Source organism: Solea senegalensis, linkage group LG20 (assembly GCF_019176455.1).
Source record: "Solea senegalensis isolate Sse05_10M linkage group LG20, IFAPA_SoseM_1, whole genome shotgun sequence".
NCBI lineage: Eukaryota > Metazoa > Chordata > Actinopteri > Pleuronectiformes > Soleidae > Solea > Solea senegalensis.
In genome coordinates this window covers 7,567,407-7,594,248 of record NC_058039.1, presented here as the reverse complement: position 1 = coordinate 7,594,248, position 26,842 = coordinate 7,567,407, and the positions used below count along the sequence as shown (strand labels likewise).

The window sequence follows — 26,842 nt, the reverse complement described above, 5'->3', positions numbered from 1 at the left end:
CCACATTTCAAATGGTGATTTGAATATAAAATGACCTTCTAGCTCTGCGCGGGATGATGTAACGCGCGAGGCTTCGATATTACATTGTGTTTTATGCATCGACTCGCGGATTAGCTGAAGTCCTTTCAGTAACATTTTCGACTGTTTCTCTGGGACCGCGCCGCTCACAGATATCGCTCATTGCAACAACCTTGTTTTAGGCGCGTGATGTAACTTCTGTGTAACCCTGGAAAAGGCGTGCATCACAAGTCAGCGGGGGGATAGAAATCTCCTTTCTTTGAGCTCGGCTGAAAGAGGGTAGAAGCGGGCGAGAGAGAAAGGCGTAGGAAAGAAAGGGGGATTTTTATAAACATCGAGGATCACGTAATCATGGACGTTGCGAGCGGGTGATGTAAGTGTGAAGACATTCCTGTGAGTGGCAGGTAGTTGTCCAGAGCTTTTTTTTTTTTTGGATAGAAATGAAGGAAGTTACAAACCAGAACTTTAAGTTCCATTTTATAGTAGAAGAAGTGGCTCAAAAGATTAACCTTTTTACGTGAAATATAGTCTTTATTCTTTTGAAAAAACAATTAAATCAAGACAGTGTGGGAGAGGAACCTCACCACTCACAGCTCAGCATCACATGCGACGTGTCATGCGAGCACTGGGACCTGGCACTGTTTGTCAAAACTTGGTGCAAATTAAATTAAAAAGAATAAAGAATTAAAAAAAAAAAATGTGTGGATTGAAAAAGATTTCTCACCATGCTCGAGGGCTTACAAGACTTTGCTATTAGTGTAATCCTCACTTTGTTTGTACAAATCTATCGGGAGCACAAACTCACTCAGATATCATTCTAATTACTGTGTAATGTGAGAGCTGGGTCCCACATTTTTCTCATGGCCAAGTGTTTGACAAATATTTGTACTAAGAGCTCCTTCGTGCTGCTTGACATGAAACCACTTCACCGTGGCTTCGGTCGCCGTCGTCCGTGGAAAGGAAGGCTCTTCTGTTTCTTTAGTGCTAGTTGCTGCCTCTTCGCCATCCTCAACCTCGTCCAACCAATCCATTAAATCCTGGACAGCAGCACTTCTGAGTTGTCGTAAAGTGAGTTAGACAAAGTCAAAGCACTCATCCCCTTCCATTAAAGCTCCGCACGTCGATATCTGTCCTGTTTCTGGAACACACTCCAAACGTCTGGCCGCAGATCCGCTGCATTGACTACAATATGCAACTGATGGGGCAGCAGCGCGGCTAATAAATGGACAATAGATGCTCATTTAAGTCCAGCCATTAACTTTTAACCGGGGTGTTAGGCTGGAGGAGACGCCCGACTTTGTTTTCAAGGTTGTTTAAGAATGCTTGTTCTTTTTGATTTGAATTATGCATGGAGTCACTCGCTGTTGTTCAGCCGTGATAAAAGTGAGGCTCGTCTGACACTGGCAAGCGTTTTAAGCATTTTATAACGTACGCATGTCACATTTTGCTCGTGAAAATGAAAACACAGCCCGGGCTGAGTGTTTTAAATAATGTGCTTCAAACTGTGAGATGTTTTTCCCCCCAAAAGACGATAAATGACTTTGTGGAGGCAGCATGGCTATTGATTCAAGTGGCATAGTAATTGCTGAGTGAATGGTTGGGTGCAGCCCTTGTTGGTTAGTATGAAGCCATTGATTTTTGATTTTTTTGTGCCCTGCTCATATGCTTTGCAAGGCCCTCAATCAAATCAGAAACAGAGAAGATGGTGTTTATAATGGCAGACGTATGCGTGGGGCGTGTGTGTATATGAGTGCAGAGAGGGAGAGTGTGTGTTTGTTCTGAGCCTGAGTTTCACACTAATTCATTCTTTATCCTTCATCTTCCTCTCCTGAGGGATCGCGGATGAGTTTCTCTCTGGGTTTATGTTTCTCTCGTCTCTACCCAACGACTGCCATCCAATGATAAACTGACCCAGGTGTTAATCCCCAATTACGAGGCTGTAACCGAACTCATCTTTTCATATCGCCATAGGGTCCACGGGAACATCCATGCGGGAGTTCAGGTGGATCTTGAGTCCAGGCTGGTGTTGCTTATTCCTTCTTAATGCATTTCACTTTGCAAGTTACTTTGAAAGGTGTTTTTTACAAAGGTTTTTTAAATAATGGCCATTTCTTTCATCTACGTGCAGCTAACTGTCAGTGTCGTATTCCAAATCGAATCCTCGGTCGATACGTGACTTACACTATTCCATTTCCTCAACTCGCCTCAAGGATTACGGTAATTATAAAAAATGTTGACCCTTAAAATGACGTCACACTACCTAATAGTGGATTGCGTCCACCGGGCCAAAAATGACCACACAATTAGAAAAAGCAATACACAGAAATTGTGGAAAAGCATGAGCTCAAAGATCAGTTAAAACGGAGTAAGTGCAACCATGTGTGATACGGCGACGTCTCTGAATTTAACGCTGGCTTGTTGAGTGTACACATATAAGGTCTTTGTGTTTGACTGGAAAATGATGAATTACCTCGGGCCCTGTCACCTGGCCGTCTCCTGTAATGACCATGTATTTTCATAGATCATATTTTAGGCAGGCATACAGGATATGATAGCTGGCAGCCAGAGGTAAGACTATATGTTTCCTCCAACTATTTCTGCTATAGTCCCAGTTTATAAAATAAATAGTAAGATCCAGATTTCTTTTTTTTTTCTTTTTTTTTTTACTGTGGTGAAATTAGAGTAGTAAACCTTTCTGTGTCTGGCCAGGTTGGAAGGATGGAGAGTGTGTGTGTGTGGAAAAATGATAGAGGGAGGAAGAAGTGCAGCAGGGTGGACACGACAGACAGTTAAAACATTAGACAGTCGCGCTGTTCTGTCTGTCTTTCCTTTATATTGACTCGTCTTTCACCTTCATTTCTTCATCCACTGCTTTTCTCATCAGTCCGCCTTTTTTTTCCCCCATCAATCTCCACTCACCATCCATTCATGCCTCATCTCTCCTGCAATTTTGCCCATTGTGTTTCACTCCCTCATTTCTCAGCTCAAGCTCACAGTGTGTACAGAGATATACCTTTTCATTCATTCACTGCCACTGCCACTTTCATCCTCCACATGAGGGTCGCGGGGCCACTGGAGCAATCCCAGTTGTTTCATAGGGTGAAAGTAGATGAGGCCAGCGTACAGAGACAAACACATTCACACTTACGGCCAATTTAGCTTATCCAATTAACCGTCCGCGTGTTTTAGGACTGTGGGAGAAAAACTGAAGTACATGCAAACTCCATACAGAGGCTCTGGGTCAGATCAGGTTGTGAACCTGGGTCTTTTTGTTGTAAGGCAACACTTTTGTGATTTGTACTTCCAAAAGCCAAGCACCAGGGACCCTCATGTGGAGGATAAAAGTGGTAGGAGGTGAATGAATGAATGATAAATTGCACGAGAGAGGCATGCGGTAAAGTGGTAGAAGATGGATGGATGGATCAAAAGCCTGAATGTGAATGAATCAGCCAAAACTGGATCTAACTCATGTTAAATCTTTTACCTTCAGGTTCTGTTGTGTTCCAGCTTCAGCCTAATATTCACCCACACTGGTGGAAGCCAGATCAATCCCACCTTTCCAGTCGAACCGCTCCTAGCTCACGGTCTGAGAGGTACAAATAGAAGGGTGGAGTCAGACCTTTGTCAGAAACAACATATTACTGCGAGTTTAAATTGTTATTAAAGCTTACAATGAACGTTACTTTTCCTGGACACGATGACACTTGTGGAATTGTCGCCTGCATGATTCGTTTCATTCTGATTCCCTGTATTCCCTGTGCTGCTAAACCTAAGCGACATAAACGTTGACTTCAGAGATGCAGCTGTGGATCCCACTCCTGTTCTGACTTTCAGTGACAACTCCATCTTTCACTCGCCGGGCTGCTGAAGCAAAGCTGGTGTAACTAATTGACTTAGTCACAGTGCACATCAGCAGCAGCAGCAGCAGCAAGTGCTAACTGAGACGAGGGCCTTGCTATAACAGGCTTAGACCATCCTGTCTCGCCCATTTCTCTTTTATTTTGTCCAAACCTGGCGTTGTGGATGCAAACACTCGGCACAGAGGAGCGCTAACATTGAACGTGTCTGTGGCGTGTTATTTAGTTGCCTCACTGTGCAATCGAAAAGATGTTTGTGTGGTTTCAGTGATCAGAACTACTGTGTATGTTTCCAATGTAGATAGTGCTTTTGTTTCTTTTGCAGCTCCTCCCTTCCCTTCCCTCTCCTCCATCCTCCTAAATCTTTTCCCTGTTTTCTTTTTTTATAACAATGTGCCACAGAGACACGTGATAAGAGATTGTTGACTCTGTGATAGGCTCAACACTCACTATACTACTGCAGGGAGAGGTGGTGGAGCTTATCGTGCTCAGTATGTGCTCAACCCTCCCACGAGTGCAAGACGCTGATAATGTCTTGATGCTGTTGTCGTGCACATGCTACACCGTACAGTCATTTGAGCGACCCAGCCAAATCACAGAGGTCATGTGATCACAGAACATGTTTTTTTAATGTTTTATCTTACAAGGAGACAGAAGTCTGAAGAGTTTGGGTCGGTTTTTGAACCCGGGAAAGAGTTGATTGACTAGTTGGCCGTCTGCAGTGTTCCCTTTCTGAACAGATGTGACTAAAGTATCCAGAGATACAAGCATTAGGGCAGTGTGTGTGTGTGTGTGTGTGTGTGTGTGTGTGTGTGTGTGTGTGTGTGTGTAATGAGCACTGCAGTCGTTAGCCGGGCAGGGAGGGGCGTTCTGTTGCCGTTCTGTACAGCAGGCATGCAGGATGGCACAGATGGTGGAGGAATGAGACTCGCACTCGCTGCAGATTTACGCGAGCTCTCTCGGGCATCTGTCTGTGTGTCTGTGAGTCTCTTCTCCTTTCGCTCGTCTCTGATTTGACAGTCTCGTCACAAGTGTCATTGTGGCAAGACGCATGGCGGTGGTGAGCCTTCTACTTCCACATCGAGAATGTCTAATGCGCCTCACGAAAGGCTGTTATCAAATGAAGTCCTGCCACTGTGCAGATGTGTGCAGATGTTTAATGTGTTGCCTTGAACTGTAAGTTGTTATGGAGGCGTGTCATTCTAATCTCCTCCTCCTTCTTCGTCTTCCTCTTTGTCCTGTTTTCAGATCGCACTGGGAAGCGCTCCACCATGCCCGACTCACCTGCGGACGTCAAGACACAGTCCAGGTTGACCCCCCCTACCATGCCGCCCCCACCCAGCACGCAGGGAGCACCACGCAACAGCTCCTACACCCCCACCACTTGTAAGTGGAGCCAGATTCATAGTCCTAATTTAAAACACTTGTGTGTTTCAACAGCTATGTTAGCGATCAGGTTTCCTGGTGCCGGTGGAGATACAGTGATATTTGCATTGTTTCATGTCTAAAATATAGCAATGATGAGGCTCAACTATAAATCAATGGGGAGGGTGGGGAGGGTATATCGGTGGTCACATCACTGCAGATTATCTCCAAATTAACACACACACACAAGAACAACACTCACAAAGAGCAGATACACATGCACGCCAGCTGTGTGTCCTACAAATTGTGTTTCTATTATTCCCTTAAACTGTAACAGGGAAACAGTTTTGTTCTGTAACACACGGCAACCAGATTACATTTATTGTTAATGTCATGAGGGTATTTTATTAATGAATGCAAACGTCTGATCTTGCAGTAGTACAGTCGCCACATAGAGCGACCGCGGCGTAATGAAACATGTTCATATCGTTATGTTCAGCCCCTCAGGAAAAGATTAAAATAAACAAAAAACAAACTCATTTACATTTGAGCACAACCACCATCGTTCCATCGCTCACGCCTGCACCACAGTCAGGACTATGAAGGAGAAGCCTGGTCTCTGTATGCACATCATCCGCCCTCGGCTAACAGCTCTGCTGCTGTTAATTAAGGAGGGAATTGATTAATTGGACAAATATGTGGTGTCTCAGTTCCATGTCCCACCAAGTAAATCCCACTGTTGTGCAGAAATGTACAGTAATTTGCTAAAAAGACAGGGTTGCGTGTGTCCGCGCGTGCAAAGTAGACGGTAATATTCAGCGGTTGAAAGGACTGAAATCAAAACATTGTCACGTGACCTTCTTAACAAGTTGCACTGAGCGTCTCCAAATTGCAGTCGTTCCCGACGACTCCCTCAACAAGTTCATTAACGCCTGCGCTTACAAACCCTTGGAGCTTTGCCACGATGCGCACATCGCCTGTGACGAGCAAATTACACCCTAGTATTCACTTACAAGTACATACTTAACCACTTGGATGAAGAGCACTAGAATCAAAGAATCAAAGACCCTGCGGTTCAAAATGCTTATGGCGCTGGTTTTCTGCAACAAAGGCATTATTTTGTTCTCTCTCAGTCTCTTGCGCACCCTTCCTTAGTCTCTTGTTCCTACTCCCCCCCCCCCGTCTTTGTAACTGTCTCTCTCTTCCTTGCAAACGCTCACACTCCACACAATTAATGCCGGGGCTTCCGTGCGATGAGAGAGGAATGGCCCGGCTCTCTCATTACACATGCCAAAGGTTTTAACAAAGCAGTATGCTTTGATTTCCACCCGACGTAATTGTTACCAGATGCAGTTTGAGTATCTCGTCTCTCTCCCCTCTTTATGGTGGCGGCTTTGGACGGCGGCCAGAGGGGGAGTGAGTGGATTGCTAGTCAAAACCTAATCTCATTAGAGAGAAAGCTTTATGCCGCCTTGTATTTCTTTGTACACCAACTCCCCTGTAGACACACACACACACACACACACACACTGCTCCCATGCTCTGGCAAGACGGGGGGTCACACTACACTGTCGTGCTTGTTTAGACTGCAGAGAAGGGGGGAACGGGAGAAGGAGGTGGAGAGAGGCAACATGTCTCCAAATGTAGAAATATGTTTTTTATGAGAGGATGCCGCAAAGGATCAAACAAGTGGCCATGATTGGAAACAAATGTTGAGTCTTGTGAATGTTTTTGGGGGGGGGGCGGGGAATGTAAATCATTTGAAATCAGTGGTTTGGTCTCCGTGAAGCTGACCTACGTTGTTCCCTTTCCTGGGGTTTGTTAACGGCACAATCAGAGTTATTTTTAGGGATTCGTACACAGTGCACGGGAACACACAGTGTTACTTTTCCACAACACTTTGTTTCCATGGGAATCGCATTGACCAAAAACATGCTCGCGCTCTTGTCTCTTGCAGTAACGAATGGCAGTAGCCACTCTCCGACGGCGCTCAACGGCGCTCCGTCTCCTCCCAACGGCTACAGCAACGGCCCCAGCTCCTCCTCCTCATCCTCACTGGCCAACCAGCAGCTGCCGCCGGCCTGTGGCGCCCGGCAGCTCAGCAAGCTCAAGCGCTTTCTCACCACTCTACAGCAGTTTGGCAACGACATCTCACCTGAGATCGGCGAGCGGGTCCGCACATTAGTGCTGGGACTAGTGGTGAGTGGCCACTGTGTGTGTGTGTGTGTGTGTGTGTGTGAGAGAGCTGTAGTTCAAAGGGCTCGCAGAGTGAAAGCCGACACCCGCTCTAAGTGAACCAATTAGGAGGATAATACTTTCTTCAGCATACCTGAAGAACCACATGGAAAATGATTTACTTCATGATGTCAGATTAGTTGAGACAAAGAATTTAATAACTTTCAAATGCGTATCACTGGTCATGAAAACCAAGCAGGATTTATATGAAAGGTGTTTTTGTTATTTTCGTTTGGAATAATAATAAAAAAAAAACACCTCGCACATCTGGTCCTTCAGGCGTAAGTGTAAAATAAACACCTGGAGAGGTTTTTTATTTTTAAATCTTTAAATCCATTAGTGCTTTGCTGCACTTCAGTGCCAGACAAAACACTCAAAGTATGTTGTTGACTGCAAACAGCTGATCCACGCTGGGTTTAACTACATTACTTTCATTTAGATTTAACTGGACAAGAAAAACCATGGGCACATGGTAATACAGATGAAGCTTCTTATTTTGCATGCCGAGAACTTAACAGGACTAATACAGTTCATAGCAAAAAGAGGATACACACAAAATAAAGGGAACACGATACTAAGAATCAGCCTCGGACATCTGTTCAGCATGCACCAGAGATCCTGCCTTTTGTGAAACCTGCTAAATACGAGCTAATCCCGCAAAGATCGAAATGAAAACGTATCAAAGACACCGTGAATTCTGCAGCTTAGCTGATGTTCTCACAACAGGAGCGCCATCGGTGGAAAATACACGTGTAAGTCTTAAAATGTCTGTGTGATCTGAGAAGTTTGTGGACATCATGAGCAGGGGAATACAGAAATAGTGATTGAATGTTGTGCAGAGAAGAGAAGGCAGAGGAGACGGAGGATTCTTTTTTTTTAATTAGCCACACAGAGCATAGCCTTCTTTTGGCTTCACTGTGTTTATTTTTCTCACCGTCTACACACGCACATATCTCTCCTGTGTCCTTTTGGCTTACAAACCCCCCCCCACCCACCTACCCCCTCCCATATTTCTATCTTCCCTCTCTCGCTCACTGTCTCTCTCTCTCTCTGTCCCTCCCCCTGCCTTATTGAAAAGAGTGACACTGTTAATTAGTTGGTTTGTGTGCTGGTGAGAGAGAGAGAGAGAGACTCGGGAGGTTTCACTCGCTGTCAAGTACAGCCCCTGCGCAATCTGGGCGAACAGATGTAAGGCTGAATGTAACAAAATTCAGGTCTGGGAAATAAAGCAGAGAGTGCGAGGAGGAAAAATAATATCTACCGCCTTTTTATGTTCCTGGTCTCACTTGATTCCCCGTTTGTATTTCTGCTGTTTATGTAGCTGTTTTCTTCTCCCACGTGTATGCTCACCACTTTTTCCTTTTTATTCTTTCTCTGCATCTTGGAAATACTTCATGTTTGGAAATTAAAAATAGTGTTATTGCTGTCTTGGCAACCATTATTGTGCATCACAGAGGTGGGGGGGGAGTACAGGCCAGACTTTGTTTGGGTGTGGAGGATTTACAGACTGAAATGTCTAAGTCACTTTCTCAAAATGCCCTTTTTAAATACCCCACACACACACACACACACACACACACACACACACACACACACACACACACTCTTTGTGTGCCTCCATGCTGCAGTAAAACTCACCTTGGTCTTATCTGCTCTGTGATAAGAGGCAGACAGTTGTTCAGTTGCGTGGCACCTGTATGACTGAAATGTGTCATTGCATTGGACTGAAGAATGGAAAACACTTTAGTCATGTCACAAATAAGCAAAACCTTCAAAATGTCTGGACTTTTTTTTGCCTATTTTAACCATAAAAGGCCAGAAAATGTCAATTTTTCCAGAATAACTTTCAATATCTGGCAGTTATTTCAAATTTACTGCATGTTAAAAAATGGTGTATTAACAATTTAAAACAAAGAGAAACTCCTGCGTGTTCAGTTTGTTGTATAAAACACGTGGGCTTTGACGTGCGACGTCGCGTTAATGTTAAAGTGTCGTCTCGGTGTTAAAGGGTTAAACGCGAGCGATGAATTCACCAACATTCGTATTCAAGCCCATTGTTAAAAAGCAGAGCATTTAAAACGGGAATATTTCTGATGATGTGACTCCTTAAAGTGTATTTGTTTTGTTAATTGAAGCAGATGTGTGTCTTTGCTTTCTGTGGCTCTTTTCACCGCGGCGCGCACATGTGCTTCCTATTACAAAAACCCAAAACATTCACTGCAGGCCAGGATATAGCTCAGCTTCCAATAAGTAATATTATAGCTTAATGCCTTCCACATGGATTCATGTGTTTTCTCACTGTCTCTCTCTCTCTCTCTGCTCCAGAATTCCACGCTAACCATAGAAGAATTTCACTCCAAGCTCCAAGAAGCCACCAACTTCCCCCTGCGACCTTTTGTCATCCCCTTTCTGAAGGTAAGCATTCAAATATACAATTACTACAAAGAGTTAGTCTGCCTCCCTTCCTCCCTGCCTCGGCAAACAAGCCTGGAACACATTTATCCTGCATAGATATGTTCTTCGTATTTATTCCTATTTTAATTGAATCTTGTTTGGTCTTCCAACAAGACAACATCCTCATTTTCCCTTGTCTTTTTCCACCTACACGCATGCAGTCATACAATCACACCGTGAAAGTGGTTCAGGCACGAGGGCAACGTCCTCTTTTATGTGCAGTCTTTTTTCCTTCTCTCTTTCTCAGGCGTGTTGTGTCATTGATTCTTCGTCCCACTAAGCCACTACGTTTTTTTTCAGCGAGTATTTCCCATTATCGGCCATTAGCGCGGTGTATTACCAGAGGAAGGAGCACTCTCTTAAGCAGCCGTTTGTCCCCGGTCATCGTGTTCCCTTCACCTCGTTCTAGTCCATTAAAATGGAGAGGGACTGTCCATTTCTATCCCTCACATGTACAGGTGAAATAGTGGCCATTTTGTGTCACGCAGTGGCACATTTGTCACATTTTTGATCACTCTTTATTTCTCGTTCCCTGATCTATCTTGGAGTCACAGATTATATATTCTGTATGGAGATATATATGTATATATATATATAGATATATTTATATATATCTATATATATATATATATATATATATATCACAGGACCTCAGAGTCACTGAGGTCCTGTGTGAATGTGGGCAGCACGAACAGGGACTTTTTCTTCCATCCTTCCCCTGTCCTCTCGTTTCTCTTTGCTTTTCACCTTCTCATTTGATCTTTCTCTCTATCTTTGTCCTTTCCCTATGTATGTGTTTATTTACTGTTTTCCATCCATCCTTCAGTCCCGTCTTCGCCTCTGCTCTCCTCGCCAGATGGTTAGTGTATCACTGGCGTGGCTGCAGAATCAAAGATGCAACTCTTCTTCTTTTTGTTTCTCCTTCACTGCCTCTCTCTCCCTCTCTCTCCCTCTCTCTCTCTCTCTCTCCCCGGTCTAATTTTGGTGTCTTCTCACTGCGGAGCCTTTAATGCCAGCTACCATATGGTAGCAGGGAGTGGATGGAGGTGTGGGGGGAGCTTTTATAGGTGCATCGAAGCACAGCTGCAACAATGCGTGTCAGGGCTCCGAGTTTTTCATTACACTAATGTTAGACTGAGCCGACCCTTCCAGTTCTCCCACCCTCACCCGCCCCACTCAGCTCCTTTCCCCTTCTCTATATACTAAACCACAAATTGGTTGGGACTCTTTACTGGAAGGAGGCAATCATAAACCACACAGCTCCAGTGACGTGATGCACTGGCGGGACGCCTGCCACACGAGACAACGTTTCTCAACGTTTTTCAAGTTGTGCTCCAGAAAGTTTGCTCTTTGCCGCGCAGAAGCGAGAGAAGTGCTGTGACACAGAGGAATAAACACGTTTAGCTGGGGGAGAAAAAAAAAGGGTGTGTGTGGGGGGAGAGCAGTGACAGAAAATAATTGAAATAGGATGATATAGATGTGCAAAAATGAAGTCACCGTCTTTCTCCTCTTCCAGCAAATTACACAGAAACAGAGCTGAACAATGATGAAGTGCTGCGTATCCTGAACACGGCATATTCTGAATTGTTTTTTGGCACCATTTGACAAAATGACACATCCAACATTTTCACAATAAATCATCCTGAGCAGATTTTAGCTGCAGCCGCCGAATGAAAACATCTTAAAATCGTTCTTCTTTGCAAGTAGGTGTTGGTTACCGTAACTACAGAGAAGCAAATCTCCATACTCAATCATTTGAAAAATGATCCCGTTTCTTTAGTGGTCTGCATTACTCGGCTCAGTCTTAATGCATCCCATATCTCTGGCAATTAGTATGACCTCTAATTAATGAAAGATGAGTTCACCGGGGTCAGAGCAATCTATTTTATGCTTTTTTTTTCGCCGAGGGTAATTACGACCATAAACTATTAACGGACCATTACCTCGGGCAGGTAAAGTGAAGGCCAGTGTTTGGCATTTATTCCACAGCCACTTACTGGAGAGAGATTTGTGTCTGATTGTGAAGCATAAATACCTCAAACAAGTATTGTTTTCTTCATGCACTTCAGGCAAAAACAAGGTTGAATCGTCACACGGGGCGAAAATGATCAGTTAATGTGGGACAAGAAGTAAGTAAAAAATAAGTAAAGTAGGAAATAAGCAAGAGACTGATGTTATTGAGAAACTTACAATGTGGCCCATCAAAAGATTCTCGTGATGCACCTCGTCAAAATAGCCCCACTCCCATCCTGAGCCCGCCTGACGCAACACTTTCATCTTCTTGCTTCAAAACGCATCCCATCAGATGTCTTTGAAGTGGATGCTCACGTACCTGCATGACCCTGTAACTCCGTGCAAGAAAGCCGACCCCCCCTTGTTTTGTCTAAGAGACAGAGTGGATATTTGTGACAATAGAGAAGGTGTTAATTCACTGTAGATCACAGGAAGTGGTCATGGTTCAGCAGTAATGAGCAAACAGGGGGCAGACAGCAGGGAAGAAATGGATCTGTGTTCCCGCAGATTTGGTTTATTTGAAAGGAAATGGCTTTTACAAAACCCTTTTATCTTACAACAGCATGTTTTATGTGCATTTTGAACTTGATATTTTGAAGGAATAGTAGAGTTTTCATGTGTGATAATGCTAATTTGTCTTTTTATAAGATGACATGTCAAAAACAATTAGTGTTTTTCTAATTTTTCTACTCATAATGCACGTTTGCATTTCATTTCCAAAGTTCACTGCTGTGTTCTCACAGCATTGTTCTCCTTAATTAGCAGGAAAGGAAACAAAGCATTTTAGCAGGAAGATTACATCAGTGAACTGATTAAAACAAATGTATTTATTATTATTATTTATATTTTTCGAAAGGTTAAAAAGAGGTTTTTCAGGTCAATAATAAATAATAAATAACAACTGTGCATCTCTTCTAGGCCAACCTTCCGCTTCTTCAGCGAGAGCTGCTGCACTGTGCCAGGCTGGCCAAGCAGAACCCAGCTCAGTACCTGGCCCAGCATGAGCAGCTGCTCCTGGACACCAGCACCACCTCCCCAGTCGACTCGTCTGAGCTCCTGCTGGACGTCAACGAGAACGGCAAGAGAAGGACACCAGACAGGTGGGTGAAACCCTCGGTCGGAGAGAATCTCGATCCAGTTTCTCTTAATTCCCTGAATTAGTCCAGAGACATAAGCCGAGTCAGTGCAAGGCGATAGAGTGAGTGTGTGTTCATGTAGAGTTTGTGTGAGAATGCATCTCCAGGCCTCATGACGTGCTCCGTCGGACGCGTCAGCGCTCAGCTCCTGAGTGTAACAGAACAGAATTGAGGAGATAGGAAGAGTAGATCTTAACACACACACACACACACACACACACACACACAGACACACACAGATAGAGAGACACACCCACATCCTGAGGACAGAGCAAAGATAGAAGACAGCTGCGGCCTAATGAAAAGCATAGATGTGTATGGACGCTTCCTGAGCTGTGTGTGACTCTGATATCATGACGGGTGAGAGCACCGCTGCCAAATCATCACAATCCTGTTGTCTTTGTGGACGTTTGGTGATAATTCCCCGCTCTCATGGACAAACAGGACCACAGCCCTGTAACCACGTACAGTCCTTCCTCCGTCCCACCACAGTCTCCCCTCGCAGCAGCAGTGAAGAAAACAAGCGCAAACCCCTCTCTAGATCGTTACTGCACATTTGTGCCTGGTTAAGACAGTGGCTTAGTCCCAGGGCCTAAATGTTTTCAATATGACTAAAACATGACTTTAGTTCTAATAACTAATTAGAATAATACTACCCGGCTAATAAGCATTGAACAAATTATATGCAGCATGCACAAATGATGTATTTTAATCATTAATAAGCATCAATAATTTATAAATAGTGAGTTGTTTGCATCTGTGCTATGAGTATAATGTGTCCATGTTTTGTTTTTTTGGAATAAGGAGCAATTGCTTGGGTCCAACATTTTTAATACAGGCAGGAGAAAATGTAATTTTTATATTTGCTGAGGGACAAAAATGCTGAACACAATATTAATAATTCTCACCTCCAACAGTCAGATAGGCAGACTTTTTCTGTGAAACCTGCATATTTGCAGGCCGCCTGGTGCATAGGGGAGTGAGCTTAGGGGAAGTGTGTGCGCATGTGTGTGTGTGTGTGTGTGTGTGTGTGTGTAAATGTAAGAAAGAGAGAAAGAATGCATGTAGAGAGAGGAGGTGGAGAAAGTAATAGGGCATCTGTATTCAGTGAGAAAGAAGTGTCTGTCTGTGTGAATGCGTGTGTGCAGGAATTCTCAAACCAGTGTGAAAGTGTAAAGATGCTTTGTGTGTGTGTGTGTGTGTGTGTGTGTGTGTGTGTGTGTGTGTGTGTGTGTGTGTGTGTGTGTGTCTACCTAGGGAGATGGGCTGATAACACATACAGATGAGGCTCCAGCACCAATACGGCTGGCTAAGCACCTTTGCTTTCTGCTTACCTATGCTCTGCATTCCCACATATTGGAGCACATTCACAACATTGGCAATTGAATAGGAATCTTTAATTAGAGACAATAATGCATCGTTAATGCGTTCTTAATAATGCTATTGTTTGCAGAAGCTAGACCAGGAATTTCACAAGAAAAAAGTGAAGTCTTTAAAATCTCTCACCAATAACTGGAGCCTTGAGTGTAGAATGACAGATACATTTACTTGGAGAATGGTAAATTCAGATTTCTTATAATTCATTTTTATCAATGGGATACAATAAAAATGACACAATTGGTTTCTTTTCCTTTCTTTTTTTCCTGTTTTTCGCAGAGACACTGTTCACACTCACTAATTGATTCATCTTGGACTGAGTCAGTTGCTTCTGTTCATGCCAGACAACACATACCATAGCCCCAGGAAATAAACAACAACAAAGGTTATTCAGTGTGAAATGTTGAGTTTGTATAACTGTGAAAAGAAAAACAGTGATGCTTTTTTTACACCAAAACGTGATACAATCTACTTATTAAACCAAGGCGCTTTCTTTTGTCTTTGCTACCACTCTTATTAGACGATGAGTCACACCCACCCATTCATATTGTGCTTCTATATATAACGCTTTTCTATCACATCCCATTGGCACACAATCTCACAGTCAAAGCCTGGTCTACCTGCTCAACCACATTCACCCGAATAAAAGCCTTGTCCACGTAAACTGGGCATGTTTGTACCTAAATGATGTGCACATACAGTACACATAGGTGACTGTGACTGTGTGTGTGTGTGTGTGTGTGTGTACTCCAGTGCCTGTAGATATGAGCATTGTTGTGGCAGCAAGGCTGGAGAGATAAGAGTGTGTGGTTGGTGGAGGAGAATGGATGGATGAGTCAAGGGAGGCAGGGAGAGACGGACGGATGGAGGGAAAGAGCATATGGAGAGCTGTGGATGAGCATTAGGAGCCCATAAAAACAGCTCATTAAGAAGTTCAATCTGTTCATCGGAGAGGGAGGTGGAGACGAAGAGGGGAGAGAGAGAGAGAGAGAGAGGAAACTGCAGATAGTCAGGGGAGGTTGGCAAGATTTAACTGTGAACTGACAAAGCTAAGAACACACACACACACACACATGTGCACGCATGCACTCACACACAAACACACCTGGTCACATTAATCTTTGGGAGCAGGCTGACAAAAATCCACCTGATTCCCTGGAAGGTTCTTGTGTGAGTATGAATGTGTGCACGCGTGTAATTCATGTGAAAACACACTCAGGTTTCAGATGGTGGTGCATGTGTGTGTTTTGTATGAATGGACATGTTTTCAATGAAAGTCTTTCATGTCAGTTCTTTCGTCTGCGCAGAGGATAAATTGAAGAACAAAGGGTCACTTGTGATCTTTTGTTTTTACATGTGGCTCTTGTATGTAATACATAACACGCACATTTGGAATCAGCTATGTTTACAAAACTCACCTACTTGTACATCCTTTTACTTTTCTCCTCATCCAGTGATCCACAAGAAAAACTTTTGTTATTTGTCAGACTGTCACTGTAGATCAGTTAAAAACACTGAAGAAACCTGAAAACCTGCTTTAATCTCCAGCATTTAGCAAAGGACATGTCTAAAATCTCAATATTTAACAGGAGTCTGTTGAAAGCTGTATTTTAGTTGACTGTAATTTTAGTTATCAATTTTACATTACATAAATCATCTTTTAGCACACAGTGCTCGATGTGCTAACGCTAAAATACAAAATCAAAACCTATCCCTGTCTTTCTCCACCCCAGAACCAAAGAAAATGGCTTCGAGCGAGACGGCACCCTGCACCCAGACGTTCACCCCAGCAAACGGCCCTGCACCATAAGCCCCGCCCAGCGCTTCAGCCCGTCCAATGGTCTCTCCTATCAACCCAACGGCCTGCCACACCCAGGCCCGCTCCCGCCGCAGCACTACAGGCTGGACGACATGGCCATCGCCCACCACTACAGAGACAACTACAGACACTCCGCCTCCAATCACCGGGAGGTCAGGGAGAGGGCCAGGTCCATCGGTGAGAACACGCATGTGTGTGTATAAAGTATGGATGTGTGCGTGCGTGTGTGCGTAAGTACATGGGGACAAGTGCTTGTCCTATTGTGTGGAATATGGTCGTATTATAGAGACAACTGTTAAATGGAGAGCTGCGATCGATTATTTTCTTTTATTTTCATTTTTCCATCATCAGACAACCATTCACTCTCACACCTACGGTCAATTTAGAGCGTCCAATTTACCCCATATTGCATTTTTTTGGACATGCAAACTCCATGCAGAAAGGCCCTTGTTACTGTTCAATCATTTTACATTACATTAGACATGTGTTTTTGTTCTGTGTGGACCCTCGATGAAGCTGTAGAGACATTAAGAACGTCGTTCCTCGTGATAGATGTTTGTTGGACATGAAGCTCAGTCATTTCAGAAGAAAAAGATTTATTATTATTTATTATATCATTATATTGATCCTCTGTGTCATGTTGATCTTTTTTTTAATTTATTCATCTCTCTACTTGTCTGTCTGTCTATCTTCATGTCTGTCTTACAGGTATGCATGCAGGGACCAGGCAGGAGGAAGTGATTGACCATCGGTTGACGGACAGAGAGTGGGCTGAGGAGTGGAAGCACCTTGACCATGTAAGAAAAGTAATAACATTTTTATTACTATACCCTACAGTTCTGTCGCTGTAAGTAACAGCTTGTCAAAGTCCTCATCTCAGTCGTTTTTGAATTCATATGGAAATTGGAGAACACCGTGTGTCATTGTGCGGTGGTTCACAGTGACATGTTGTGAGAAGTCTGTGTTGTGTGTGTGAAAACTGTCAGTCAGAGTTGTAAGAGTTGAGGTGTGCGAATGTGTTTGTCATCCTTGCAATGTTTGTGTCTTCACCCTCTTCATTCAGCCTCTTTAAGTCTTTTTGTTTGTGGATTTATGACGATATGAACACATCTAGTGTCACACGCACACACGCACACCTTACTGTTGTTTAGCTGCACAACACAGTTTAGCTGAACATACAGAGGATACACAACTAGTGTAACAGCTTAAAATAAATCCAACAATGTCTATGTGTAAACTCAGCAGCATTTCTGCTCCCTCTCACCCCCCCAGCTGCTGAACTGCATCATGGACATGGTGGAGAAAACGAGGCGCTCGCTGACTGTACTGCGGCGGTGCCAGGAAGCCGACCGCGAGGAGCTCAACTACTGGATCCGACGATACAGTGACGCCGAGGAGCTGAAGAAGGGCGCTGCTGCTAGTGGGCAGTCGAGGCAGCAGAGCCCCGCGGCACAGGAAAATGCAACACAACCAGGTAGGGGGGGGGTCGCATTGTCGAGGCACGGAAAAAAGCTCCACGAGCAACAACAACAACAAATTTAATGGATTCAACTTACATTTTTAAGAAATGTAGACTGTTTATTGCTTTTTATTTTAAAAAAAAATACTCTTTACTTCACAAGGCACATTTCAATGCAGTTGTCAAAACACAAACTAGTAGTAGTAGGTTTAAAAGAAATTTAAACGTTAACCTCTGTGGTCTACAGGATATTTCTCCCTCTGATATTAAATGTGGAGTCCCCCAGGGTTCACTTCTAGGCCCTCTACTGTTGAGTTTGATTGCTTCCTCTCTTTTTTTTCCACATATAATTTTGCGTCTCACTAGTTTATTGCATCCGTCACAAAAACAGGCCAATTTGTTCTACAGTCTGTAGCATTGTGTCACATAAGGTATTGTTTGTTCTCTGATGGTCGATGCGCTTTTGTCTTCACAGAAATTCACAGGGAGCTGATGCACCGGCCTGTGTCTGGCTATGTCCCCGAAGAGATCTGGAAGAAAGCTGGTGAGTCAATATTATCTCTCCCTTCTTTCATTTTCATGTCTCATGATAAGATAACTAAAGGTTCTTTAAATCCCATTCTCCCATCTCATCTCGTCCTGTAGAGCAGGATCAACCTTTTCTATTTGATACAGTAGGAAAATTTAAAAAATAAAAAAACAGGTTTCACCGCTACACCACCCAAAATCCAAAATGATGTCAGGTCATAAAAGGATTTTATTGCACCCGTCAAATGAGGGGACCTAAGTAGCTATTACAGCTGGTCCAGTGGTTCCACTGTTAAGTACAGTAGCAAGATTTGGTGTCCCTTTACTTTTGGCATTGTTTTATTCCCCACAGCAATAAACATTGCAGCTATTCAATCCAAGAAAGTGATGTCAAATTGTCGTGGTGAATTTGTCGAGCCAGTTAAGATCAAATATCGAAACTAATTTGTTTCTTTAACAACTTTCATTAGTTGCCATTAAATGTTTAGTGCTCACAAACAGCATTTTTAAACTCACGGGCACAGCTGCAGTCACAATTATCGCCGTCCTGGAAAAACTGGAGGAATTTTTCTTTCAAGTGTTTGATGCTCGAGGAATCCGCTTTGTATTCAAGATCACTGATGGAGTAGATCTGCTTTTTAAACCCCTTGGAGGAGAGAATTTGTCCCCTTGCTTGACCAAGCGTGATGTGTGAGATACTCAGAACAAGTAATATGCATTTAAATTGAATTGAGTCTCACCACCGGGACTCTGTCTGCTCTTCAGCACTTCAGCGCTCCTCACCAGTTTTGATCGATCTTCCATCTAAGGCATTTGGTGTGTAATCACAATTCCATGCACAAGGCATATATCACACGGCACCAGGGCAATTTCCATGACTTCAAGCAGCACAGTAGGTTAAAGACAAAACCACCCTGGTTTAAAAAAAGAAAAAAAAAAAATGTGCTCAGTTACGATGAAGAGAAAATGTCTCTGTCTTTCAGTCTGGTTTGGAAATGGACTTTACATTTGCAACAAAAGTAGTTAAGTGGAGCGTATTTGTTTGTATACGGTTCAGCCTTTATCTGTAAATGCGATAAACAGATGATTTTTAATTCTCTTCTCAGTATTCATGCCGTCCTTTCTCCTCAGTCGCACATATTCCGGCTTTAAAGAGGCTGATTTAAATGTGACCCAGTGAGGATTGCAAAATAGGATTTTGACACAATGGAGTGTGGCTGTGAATACATCTGTTTTAAATGGGCAAAATGTTTACAGTTGGTGATAAATATTCAAGCACCTCGCACGGTGTCCTACCGGTTTCCCACTTCCCCTCACCGCATGGGCCTCTGGGATCACAATGGAAATGCATAATTTAAATATAAATTGCCTGATTTGCATACACAATTAGTCAAGTTACAGGCTTGATGGGAGCAAACAAAAAGCCCTCCTTTTGCTTTGACATACAGTTGGAATTCCACCGCTTAACACCCGCGCGGCAAGGTTATTCACTCCACAAAACAAGTATAAAATAACACACCCGCTCCAGCACGCGTGCGCATTTTCTGAGCAATTACCTGGGATTAATCGGTTCGCGCTGTTGTCCCGAGGAATTATTTCAAATCAAGAGAGGACGAGAGAGACATTTCGTTTGTGTTTCTTCAAATAAGATGATTTCCTTTTTCTTTTCTTTTTTTCCCTTTCGATTGAAACATGAGAGGATCTTAATGATTAAATGACATGTCGTGAAGAAACTTGTTAGATACAGTTATGTTTGGCTGACAAATATGAACAGCTGAATTGTGTTTTAGGAAAATTTTAGGAAATGCATGTTCAGTTAAATCAGGTGTGAACCAGTCAGTTTGTAGGAAGCTGAGAGTGGAGTCTTTTTTAAATAAAGCTGAACACTGTATAACTGCCACATGCAATTATTCTCAACATTTCCAGGAAAGAACTAGATAGAGTATGTCTTCTTATCCTCACTTAAACATCTGTGAAAGCATTGGTTGTTTCTGTATTCCAGATAATGAATTAAATGTACAAAATATGTCTTATTTTTGTGTGGTTTAAAAACAGAAAAGAAGAAGAAGCTAAATTCAACAAATTATAAAATGCTAATTTCCTTTCCTTTGCATGAGAGATTTTTATTTTCAGAAATAACACCTACTGTGTCCCACACACAAGCATGCGGACCCTCTCTAAATGTTGCATGCTGCTCATTTGAGATGATTAAGTCCCAACGGCAGGATGATATATGCAAACTACATTGCAGGTGCGGGAGGCTTGACTTCCTCTGTATCCACACTCTTTCCAGAAGAGGCAGTGAATGAGGTAAAGCGACAGGCCATGTCCGAGCTGCAGAAGGCCGTGTCGGAGGCCGAGCGCAAGGCCCACGAGATGATCAGCACCGAGCGGGCCAAGATGGAGCGCACGGTGGCTGAGGCCAAGCGGCAGGCGGCCGAGGACGCGCTCTCCCTAATCAACCAACAGGAGGACTCCAGTGAGGTAGGGACATGTACAGATACGCCAAAACAAACCTTCAGTCGCAGTTGACTGGAGATTATGTCCATAAAATGTCAGAAAATGTTCGACAAATGTGCCTCAAACCTGGAAATGATGAAGTTTTGGAAACGTCTTGTTTTGTCGACAAACCAAAATGAGTCACTTTTAATGATGAGCAAAAGAACCCGGAAAATATTCACATTTATGAAGCCGAAAAATGTGAAAAACGTTGTTGCCATCTGTTCTAGTGGCTACCGAATTACACGGATTCCGTTTGTTTTCGTCCAGATTAGTACAAGCAAATCATGGTGTAATTTCTTTCAAATATGGAAGCGCTTATTTGATCGTCAGCCTGTAAATAAAGTGGAACAAGGTCAATCAAGCGCCTCGTACCCTCGCTGTTTTCCAAAGTAGCTCGCGTGTTTAGAAACAGGGTCACCAAGTGGGGGAAGAAAAAGAAGGAAGGAGCCTTCATTTGCTAATCACCATCGGAGACCTTGACGTTTAATAAGTTAAGTGAGAAGGAAACATGGCTCACATCTGACATTAATTGCTGGAGTGATGTTTATGAGAGAGAAGCGCCCCAGAGGAGAACTTTCAAAAGCTGCTCGTAACCTTGTCCTCGTGTTTCCTGTGGATATGCAGCAGCCCCGCGCTGCACCACCTCTCTGCGGTTTCTATACGACACACAGTATAAGAGGCACTAAGTGTGTTCGTCTTTTCTGTGGTTGGTGTTGTAAAAGCAGAGGCCTGCTCAGTTAATGTGCACACTGGCGTAGTGTGTTACTAATTTTGGTGTCACACTCACTGGTTGACGCCTGCTGTCATTCCTCAGACATATGATTATGTTTTAGTGTGAATAATGGCATGGAAACAAATCACAACACTGAACATTACAGTTTGGTAGTAACATCTTGTTTTTAATGTCATATGCAGCTTGTAACAGTGTAAGAGTATGGTAATGATAGAAATGTTAAAAGTCCGTTTAAGGTCTTAGATACATAATGCATGCATAGTAATGACTAGTGCTGTCAGTTAAACACGTTATTAACGGCGTCAAATGTTTTTAGCGCGAGATTAACTTTGTCGTTTTTTTTTCACATGCTGTTGCAACAACTTGTAACGTTAAAAACTACAACACCGGAAACAAAACAACAGGCACGCTGCACACACTGGTTTGGGCTAAAGAGTAGTAGGCTAACGTTGGGCGCTTCTCCGTCTCCAAGTGGGCTCTCCGTATCCAACGCAGCCTGGATCATTTCTCGACCCCTCCGAAGACCGTTAGCTCATTTAGCTTGGATTAGCTCGTTACGGCAACAACACATTAAACCACGGGACTGTTCAAATAAAACATTGCTGTTTTATTCATGATATTTATCAGCTACATAACAACACACTGAATCCTGCTGCCGAATGACTTTTGTGTTAGTTAATCTTGTCCCTCTCTGTTTGTCAGAGCTGCTGGAACTGTGGCCGTAAGGCCAGCGAGACATGCAGCGGCTGCAACACAGCGCGCTACTGTGGCTCCTTCTGCCAGCATAAGGACTGGGAGAAGCACCACCACGTCTGTGGACAGACCCTGCAGGCTCAGCAGCAGCAGCAGCAGCAGCAGCAGCAACAGCAGCAGCAGCAGCAGCAGGCCAGTCAGCAGCAGGGGGGCATCCCGGGGTCAGACAACCCTGCTCCCATCAACTCATCAGCCTGCACGCCCAGCAGCGGGACAGGGAGTCCGGCTGCTACCCCGCCTGCTGCGACCCCTCGCTCCTCCACTCCCAGCACCCCGTCCTCCTCCTCCGCCCTGGATGGCACACCACGTTAAGAGACTCGAAACCGAGGAGCGAGGCGAAGGCCCAGGAGGGCTAACAGCCAGCTCTCACCCCCACAAACAGCATGACTGTCTACACTGCCTTGCAAAGATGCTAAGCTACCGTGGCTCACTGCTTCTGTCTATCGTGCAGCGTAGTCATAGGAGGAGGTCCATAATCAGGTCATATTGACTTGTCACGTCTTTAAAGAAACACAAAGATATTCTTTGTTTTGAATGAATGAATTTAAATATTGACATCCTTTTCTCTTTACACTTGCTATTCTCGTCGTCTGTTTGTCATTGTGCCCGTTGTTGTTGTTGCCGTTGCCGTCATTGTAGCTTGTCTTATTTTCTCCTGTATATACGAGACTGAGACTGAGCAGAGATAGCCGTGAACTCTAAACAAGTATATCTGACCTCCCTCTCTTTTTGTTGTTGTTTTTGTTTTTTGTTTCGTTTTCTTCCATCCTTGAATTAACTCTTATTTACTTTATGTCCCCGGGACACGAGATCTGTCAACCTCAACAAGGCATTTTACCAAGCAACATACCAAGGGAATACAACTCGCTGGCGGAATGTCGTTCGGCTTTCTTTGAAATTCGATTTAAAAACTGACAGAAACACTGATGAATGGATACATAAACAAAATTGCTGCCTGGAGAAGGGAGAGGGATGAAGTGAGTCTCTGGTCCACAGACTGCCGTGAAATGGGCAGATGTGCGGCAGATTGCAAGCAGAGCAAGCTGTTCAACCAATGTTATTTCCCTCTCACTTGTAATAATATCCAGGTCAGTGGGCTGGGAAATACAAGTCCGTCTCCCTGAAGGATGTAAGAGGATACAAAACTTTGCCCACTGCACATGTGGAGGGTGTACTGACTACAATTCACATGGGCCACAGGCGCTCTCTCTAACAGGAAGTGAAGTCATCGTCCGCTCCCCGCTGAGACTGTCCCCTCGCAGGCAGCACACTGGGACACACTCCCCCCCAACTGTCTCGACCCTGAGAGACATTTTCATCTCTCTTCATGTTCTTTTTGTATCGGTGTCATGGTGTTTAAGGCTTCTGTCCTGTGGTGTCATCAATGGTTATTTATTGTATGTGTTGGACAGCTGTGACGACGCATAGTGCTTCAACCAGTCACAGTCCTTCATAACTCTCTCTCTCTCTCTCTCTCTAGCTGGAGCAAAAAGAGATAAAAAAAAGAAAAGAAGAAGTGTTATCTTCCCCCCTCCCAAGCTGCTTTTCTATTCTGTGTGTCAGTGGTAGATCCCTCGTAGTCACAATAAGTTTTACTTCCCGTTGTCCTCAAGAAAAAGACAGAAGCTATATCTCAGAGCTGCTACTTGAGTCCGACCTTGATCTTTTCTGAGAACTAGCATGTTGCGCGGAATGCTTATCTAAATGTTTTGTACACGGGACATACATTAATGTATTTGCACTGTCACAGAGGTTATTTCGGCATGCTTCTTTTCAGCATACTTGTGTTGTCGGTATAGAGCCATACTTCTTCTGCCATTTTGTATGTAGTGGTAGCATAATCCGGTTTTACTTTACTTTTTTGGGGGGGCGGATGTAAAATCACTAAACCCACTTTTTATTTTATTATTATTATTATTGTTACTCTCACCTTGCTAAGAAAAGCAGCCATAAAGTTTGTTTTGTTTCTTTATTTTTTTCCCCTAATATTTAAACTTACAGACAGTGCATGCACATTACTGAGCGTTTGTTAAAGTGTTTGTTATTTTTTAGAAAAACTCAAAAGTGACCAAAAAAAAAAAAAAGGCAAAAACAAAACACAAAAAACGTACTCTTAACAAAGGAACTTTCCAAATACAGAGGTGTAGACTCCGATTGACAGCTTTAACACTGCAAAGCACCAGGTAACACACACACAGTAGATTAAAAAACAAAACAACAAAAAACAGCCAAAGACTGACACCAAGGACCAAAATCCTGATTTTAAAAAAGTTTCAGTAGAGGTTTGATTGTGCATAAAAACAATTTGGTCATTTATTTCTGCCAGACATCGTTTGCTCATTCACAGAACAAATCCACGTCCAGCGTCATGAAAATCATCCTTTATTATTCTGGAAAGTGGAAGCACTCATGTTGCATTGTGGAGTGAGGAAGGTGTGAATCGAACACAGCGGTGTTACATTTTACCTGGAGCAATAATAACTAATGTCACATGCACACTCGTAACTCCTGTGACCATTTTTTCCCTCTATATCTCGTGTGCATTTCCTCATTTCACAGACGTCCGATTAAATGTCCATTTCAGCTTTAAGCAGTTAATTTCTTTATTTATAAAGAGGTGAATGTGAAGCGGAGCTTTCCCTCCCAACACCATTTACAGCTGTTTTATATTTATTTATATCAGAGTTATGTCTTCTTCTTTTTTTTTTGGATAGATAATCATTCACAGCTTTGCTGTAAATCCTCACACAAACCTCTTATTCACAGTAAGAGAGCACTTAACCCTGACGCACACAAAGGCTCTTCACCCCAAACACCTTGGTGCTACACAGACGCGCGTTGCAAATTCTGACCTCAAGGAATAAGTGGAAGCCCAAAAAGGTTCTGGGCCATTTTCTCCCTCTGTACTTCCTCAACTCTCCCTTCTTGTCTAACTGAACTACACACCTGCATTTCTTTTTTTTCTTTTTTTGTTAAACAATCCAAAAAGGTGTCTAACACCCGACTCACAATTCCTCAGAAGCTGTGAAGGAACAGCCAAGCTGTTTTTACACTTGTGTATATGAAAGTACACAACAAATAATGTGTGTTCATCATTATCAGGGCAAAACCTGGGTTTAAAAAAAAAAAAAAATGAAGACAAATATTATTGCTCGGTGATTCTTTGAGAAGCTTTTTTTTCTTAGTTTCTTCCCTCCTCTATGTGTGTTTTGCTACAAATTCCTCGGTGGCAAACAAGTCTCACTCTACCTCTTACAGCACGAAAAGAGCGTCAGTCATGCACTGATACTGGTCTAGTTGAAACCAAATGGGCACAAGAAAAACAGGAAAATAAACCCAAAGTTGAAGCTCATACAGCTGCAAAACCATATCACTACTTGGTAACAATGCAGACCTCATAAATAAATGAAACATAAATGAATAGAAATGAGAAAAAAAACAAAAACGGGGGGAAACAAACTTGTTACGTTCCTTTATGCCTGTGGCATTTCTAGATTACATCAAAAGTGTTTGAACAGATTTTTGTTTCTAAAGTGCTAATTTTAAAGAAAGGTGTTGTTGAATCCTATTACAATGGCACAAACTAAAGTTACAGAAGTGTTTCTCTCGCTCTCACTCTTTTTCTCCCCTGTGTCCCCTCCATTTCTCCTTTTCTCTTCTCTGTTGTAAAGACATGCTAAAGTGCTTGTCGACCTGTCAGCTGAGGTAAATTCAAAAGGGGGATATTAAAAAAAAAGGAAAAACTGCTAAAAAAAAAAAAAAAAAGGACAAAAAACAAACAAAAAAGACTAAGGCTATGAATTTAGGCATGCCTGTTTTTCACAATGGGAGGAAATGTTATTTAAATTTCTTACTCAACAGGAAACATCGGGGACATAATAATGTGGGGCCAACAGTGAAATGGCCGTAGCATTAATCTGGGGAGTGAGTTGAAGTTAATGGGTGGGAGGGTTGTTTTTTTTTGTTTCTGTTTTGCATTCTCTTAAGAAAATTTATTGTGGAAAAAAAGAGTTCAAATGATTTGAAGTTGTTGTGCAATACTTAATTGAGACATGTAAACCACAGGTTAGTGGTAGGCTGACACTGAGCGGTCTTTCCATCGCTTAGGGTCAGTGTCCTCTAGAGAGCTTTCCAGTCTACTATGTCAGAACTGTGGTTTCTTGTTGATTTTTTTTTTCTTTTAGTTTCTTTTTTTTATTCTTTTTGGGCTGTAAACTATGGTCTGTCAGTCTGTGAAAATTTGCAGTATAATTCTGGTATTGTTGTTATCTTTACGGTGTAATAAATATGTTAATACCTGAGATTTGACACTCTTCATGTTGCTCTTCGGCAGCAATTATTTCGTTATTTGTCCAGTTCCACAAACTTCTGATTGGAATCTTTTGTAATTTTCAAAATATTCAATATTTTATGAATTCATTCCCAAATAAAGTGATTTAAAAACTAGTTAAAAAAAACACACATAACCAGCTTTTCACTAGTTCTACTTAAGTGCGGAGACTTCATTTAATCTTCAAAATGTTCAGGACACATTATTTGGTCCATTTTGATTTTTGAAAAATATTGAAATACATTCAAAGTTAATTTTTCATT

At 42.9% G+C, this 26,842-nt stretch overlaps 1 protein-coding gene across 4 annotated transcripts in view; it reads left to right on the top strand.

Moving 5' to 3' along the window:
- Window positions 1-26,550, top strand: part of runx1t1 (RUNX1 partner transcriptional co-repressor 1) — a 56,563-nt gene extending 30,013 nt beyond the window's left edge. For 2 of the 4 annotated variants that reach the window (XM_044052553.1, XM_044052556.1), the window contains exons 2-11: window positions 5,124-5,261; window positions 7,198-7,439; window positions 9,801-9,890; window positions 12,861-13,042; window positions 16,189-16,451; window positions 16,983-17,080; window positions 17,547-17,748; window positions 18,209-18,277; window positions 20,513-20,745; window positions 22,199-26,550. In XM_044052553.1, coding sequence (XP_043908488.1) covers window positions 5,124-5,261; window positions 7,198-7,439; window positions 9,801-9,890; window positions 12,861-13,042; window positions 16,189-16,451; window positions 16,983-17,080; window positions 17,547-17,748; window positions 18,209-18,277; window positions 20,513-20,745; window positions 22,199-22,561 — 1,880 coding nt within the window. In that variant the 3' untranslated portion in view covers window positions 22,562-26,550. The remainder of the gene's footprint in view (window positions 1-5,123; window positions 5,262-7,197; window positions 7,440-9,800; window positions 9,891-12,860; window positions 13,043-16,188; window positions 16,452-16,982; window positions 17,081-17,546; window positions 17,749-18,208; window positions 18,278-20,512; window positions 20,746-22,198) is intronic. The other 2 variants (XM_044052555.1, XM_044052554.1) reach the window with 2 other exon arrangements.
- Window positions 26,551-26,842: the final 292 nt, after the last annotated feature.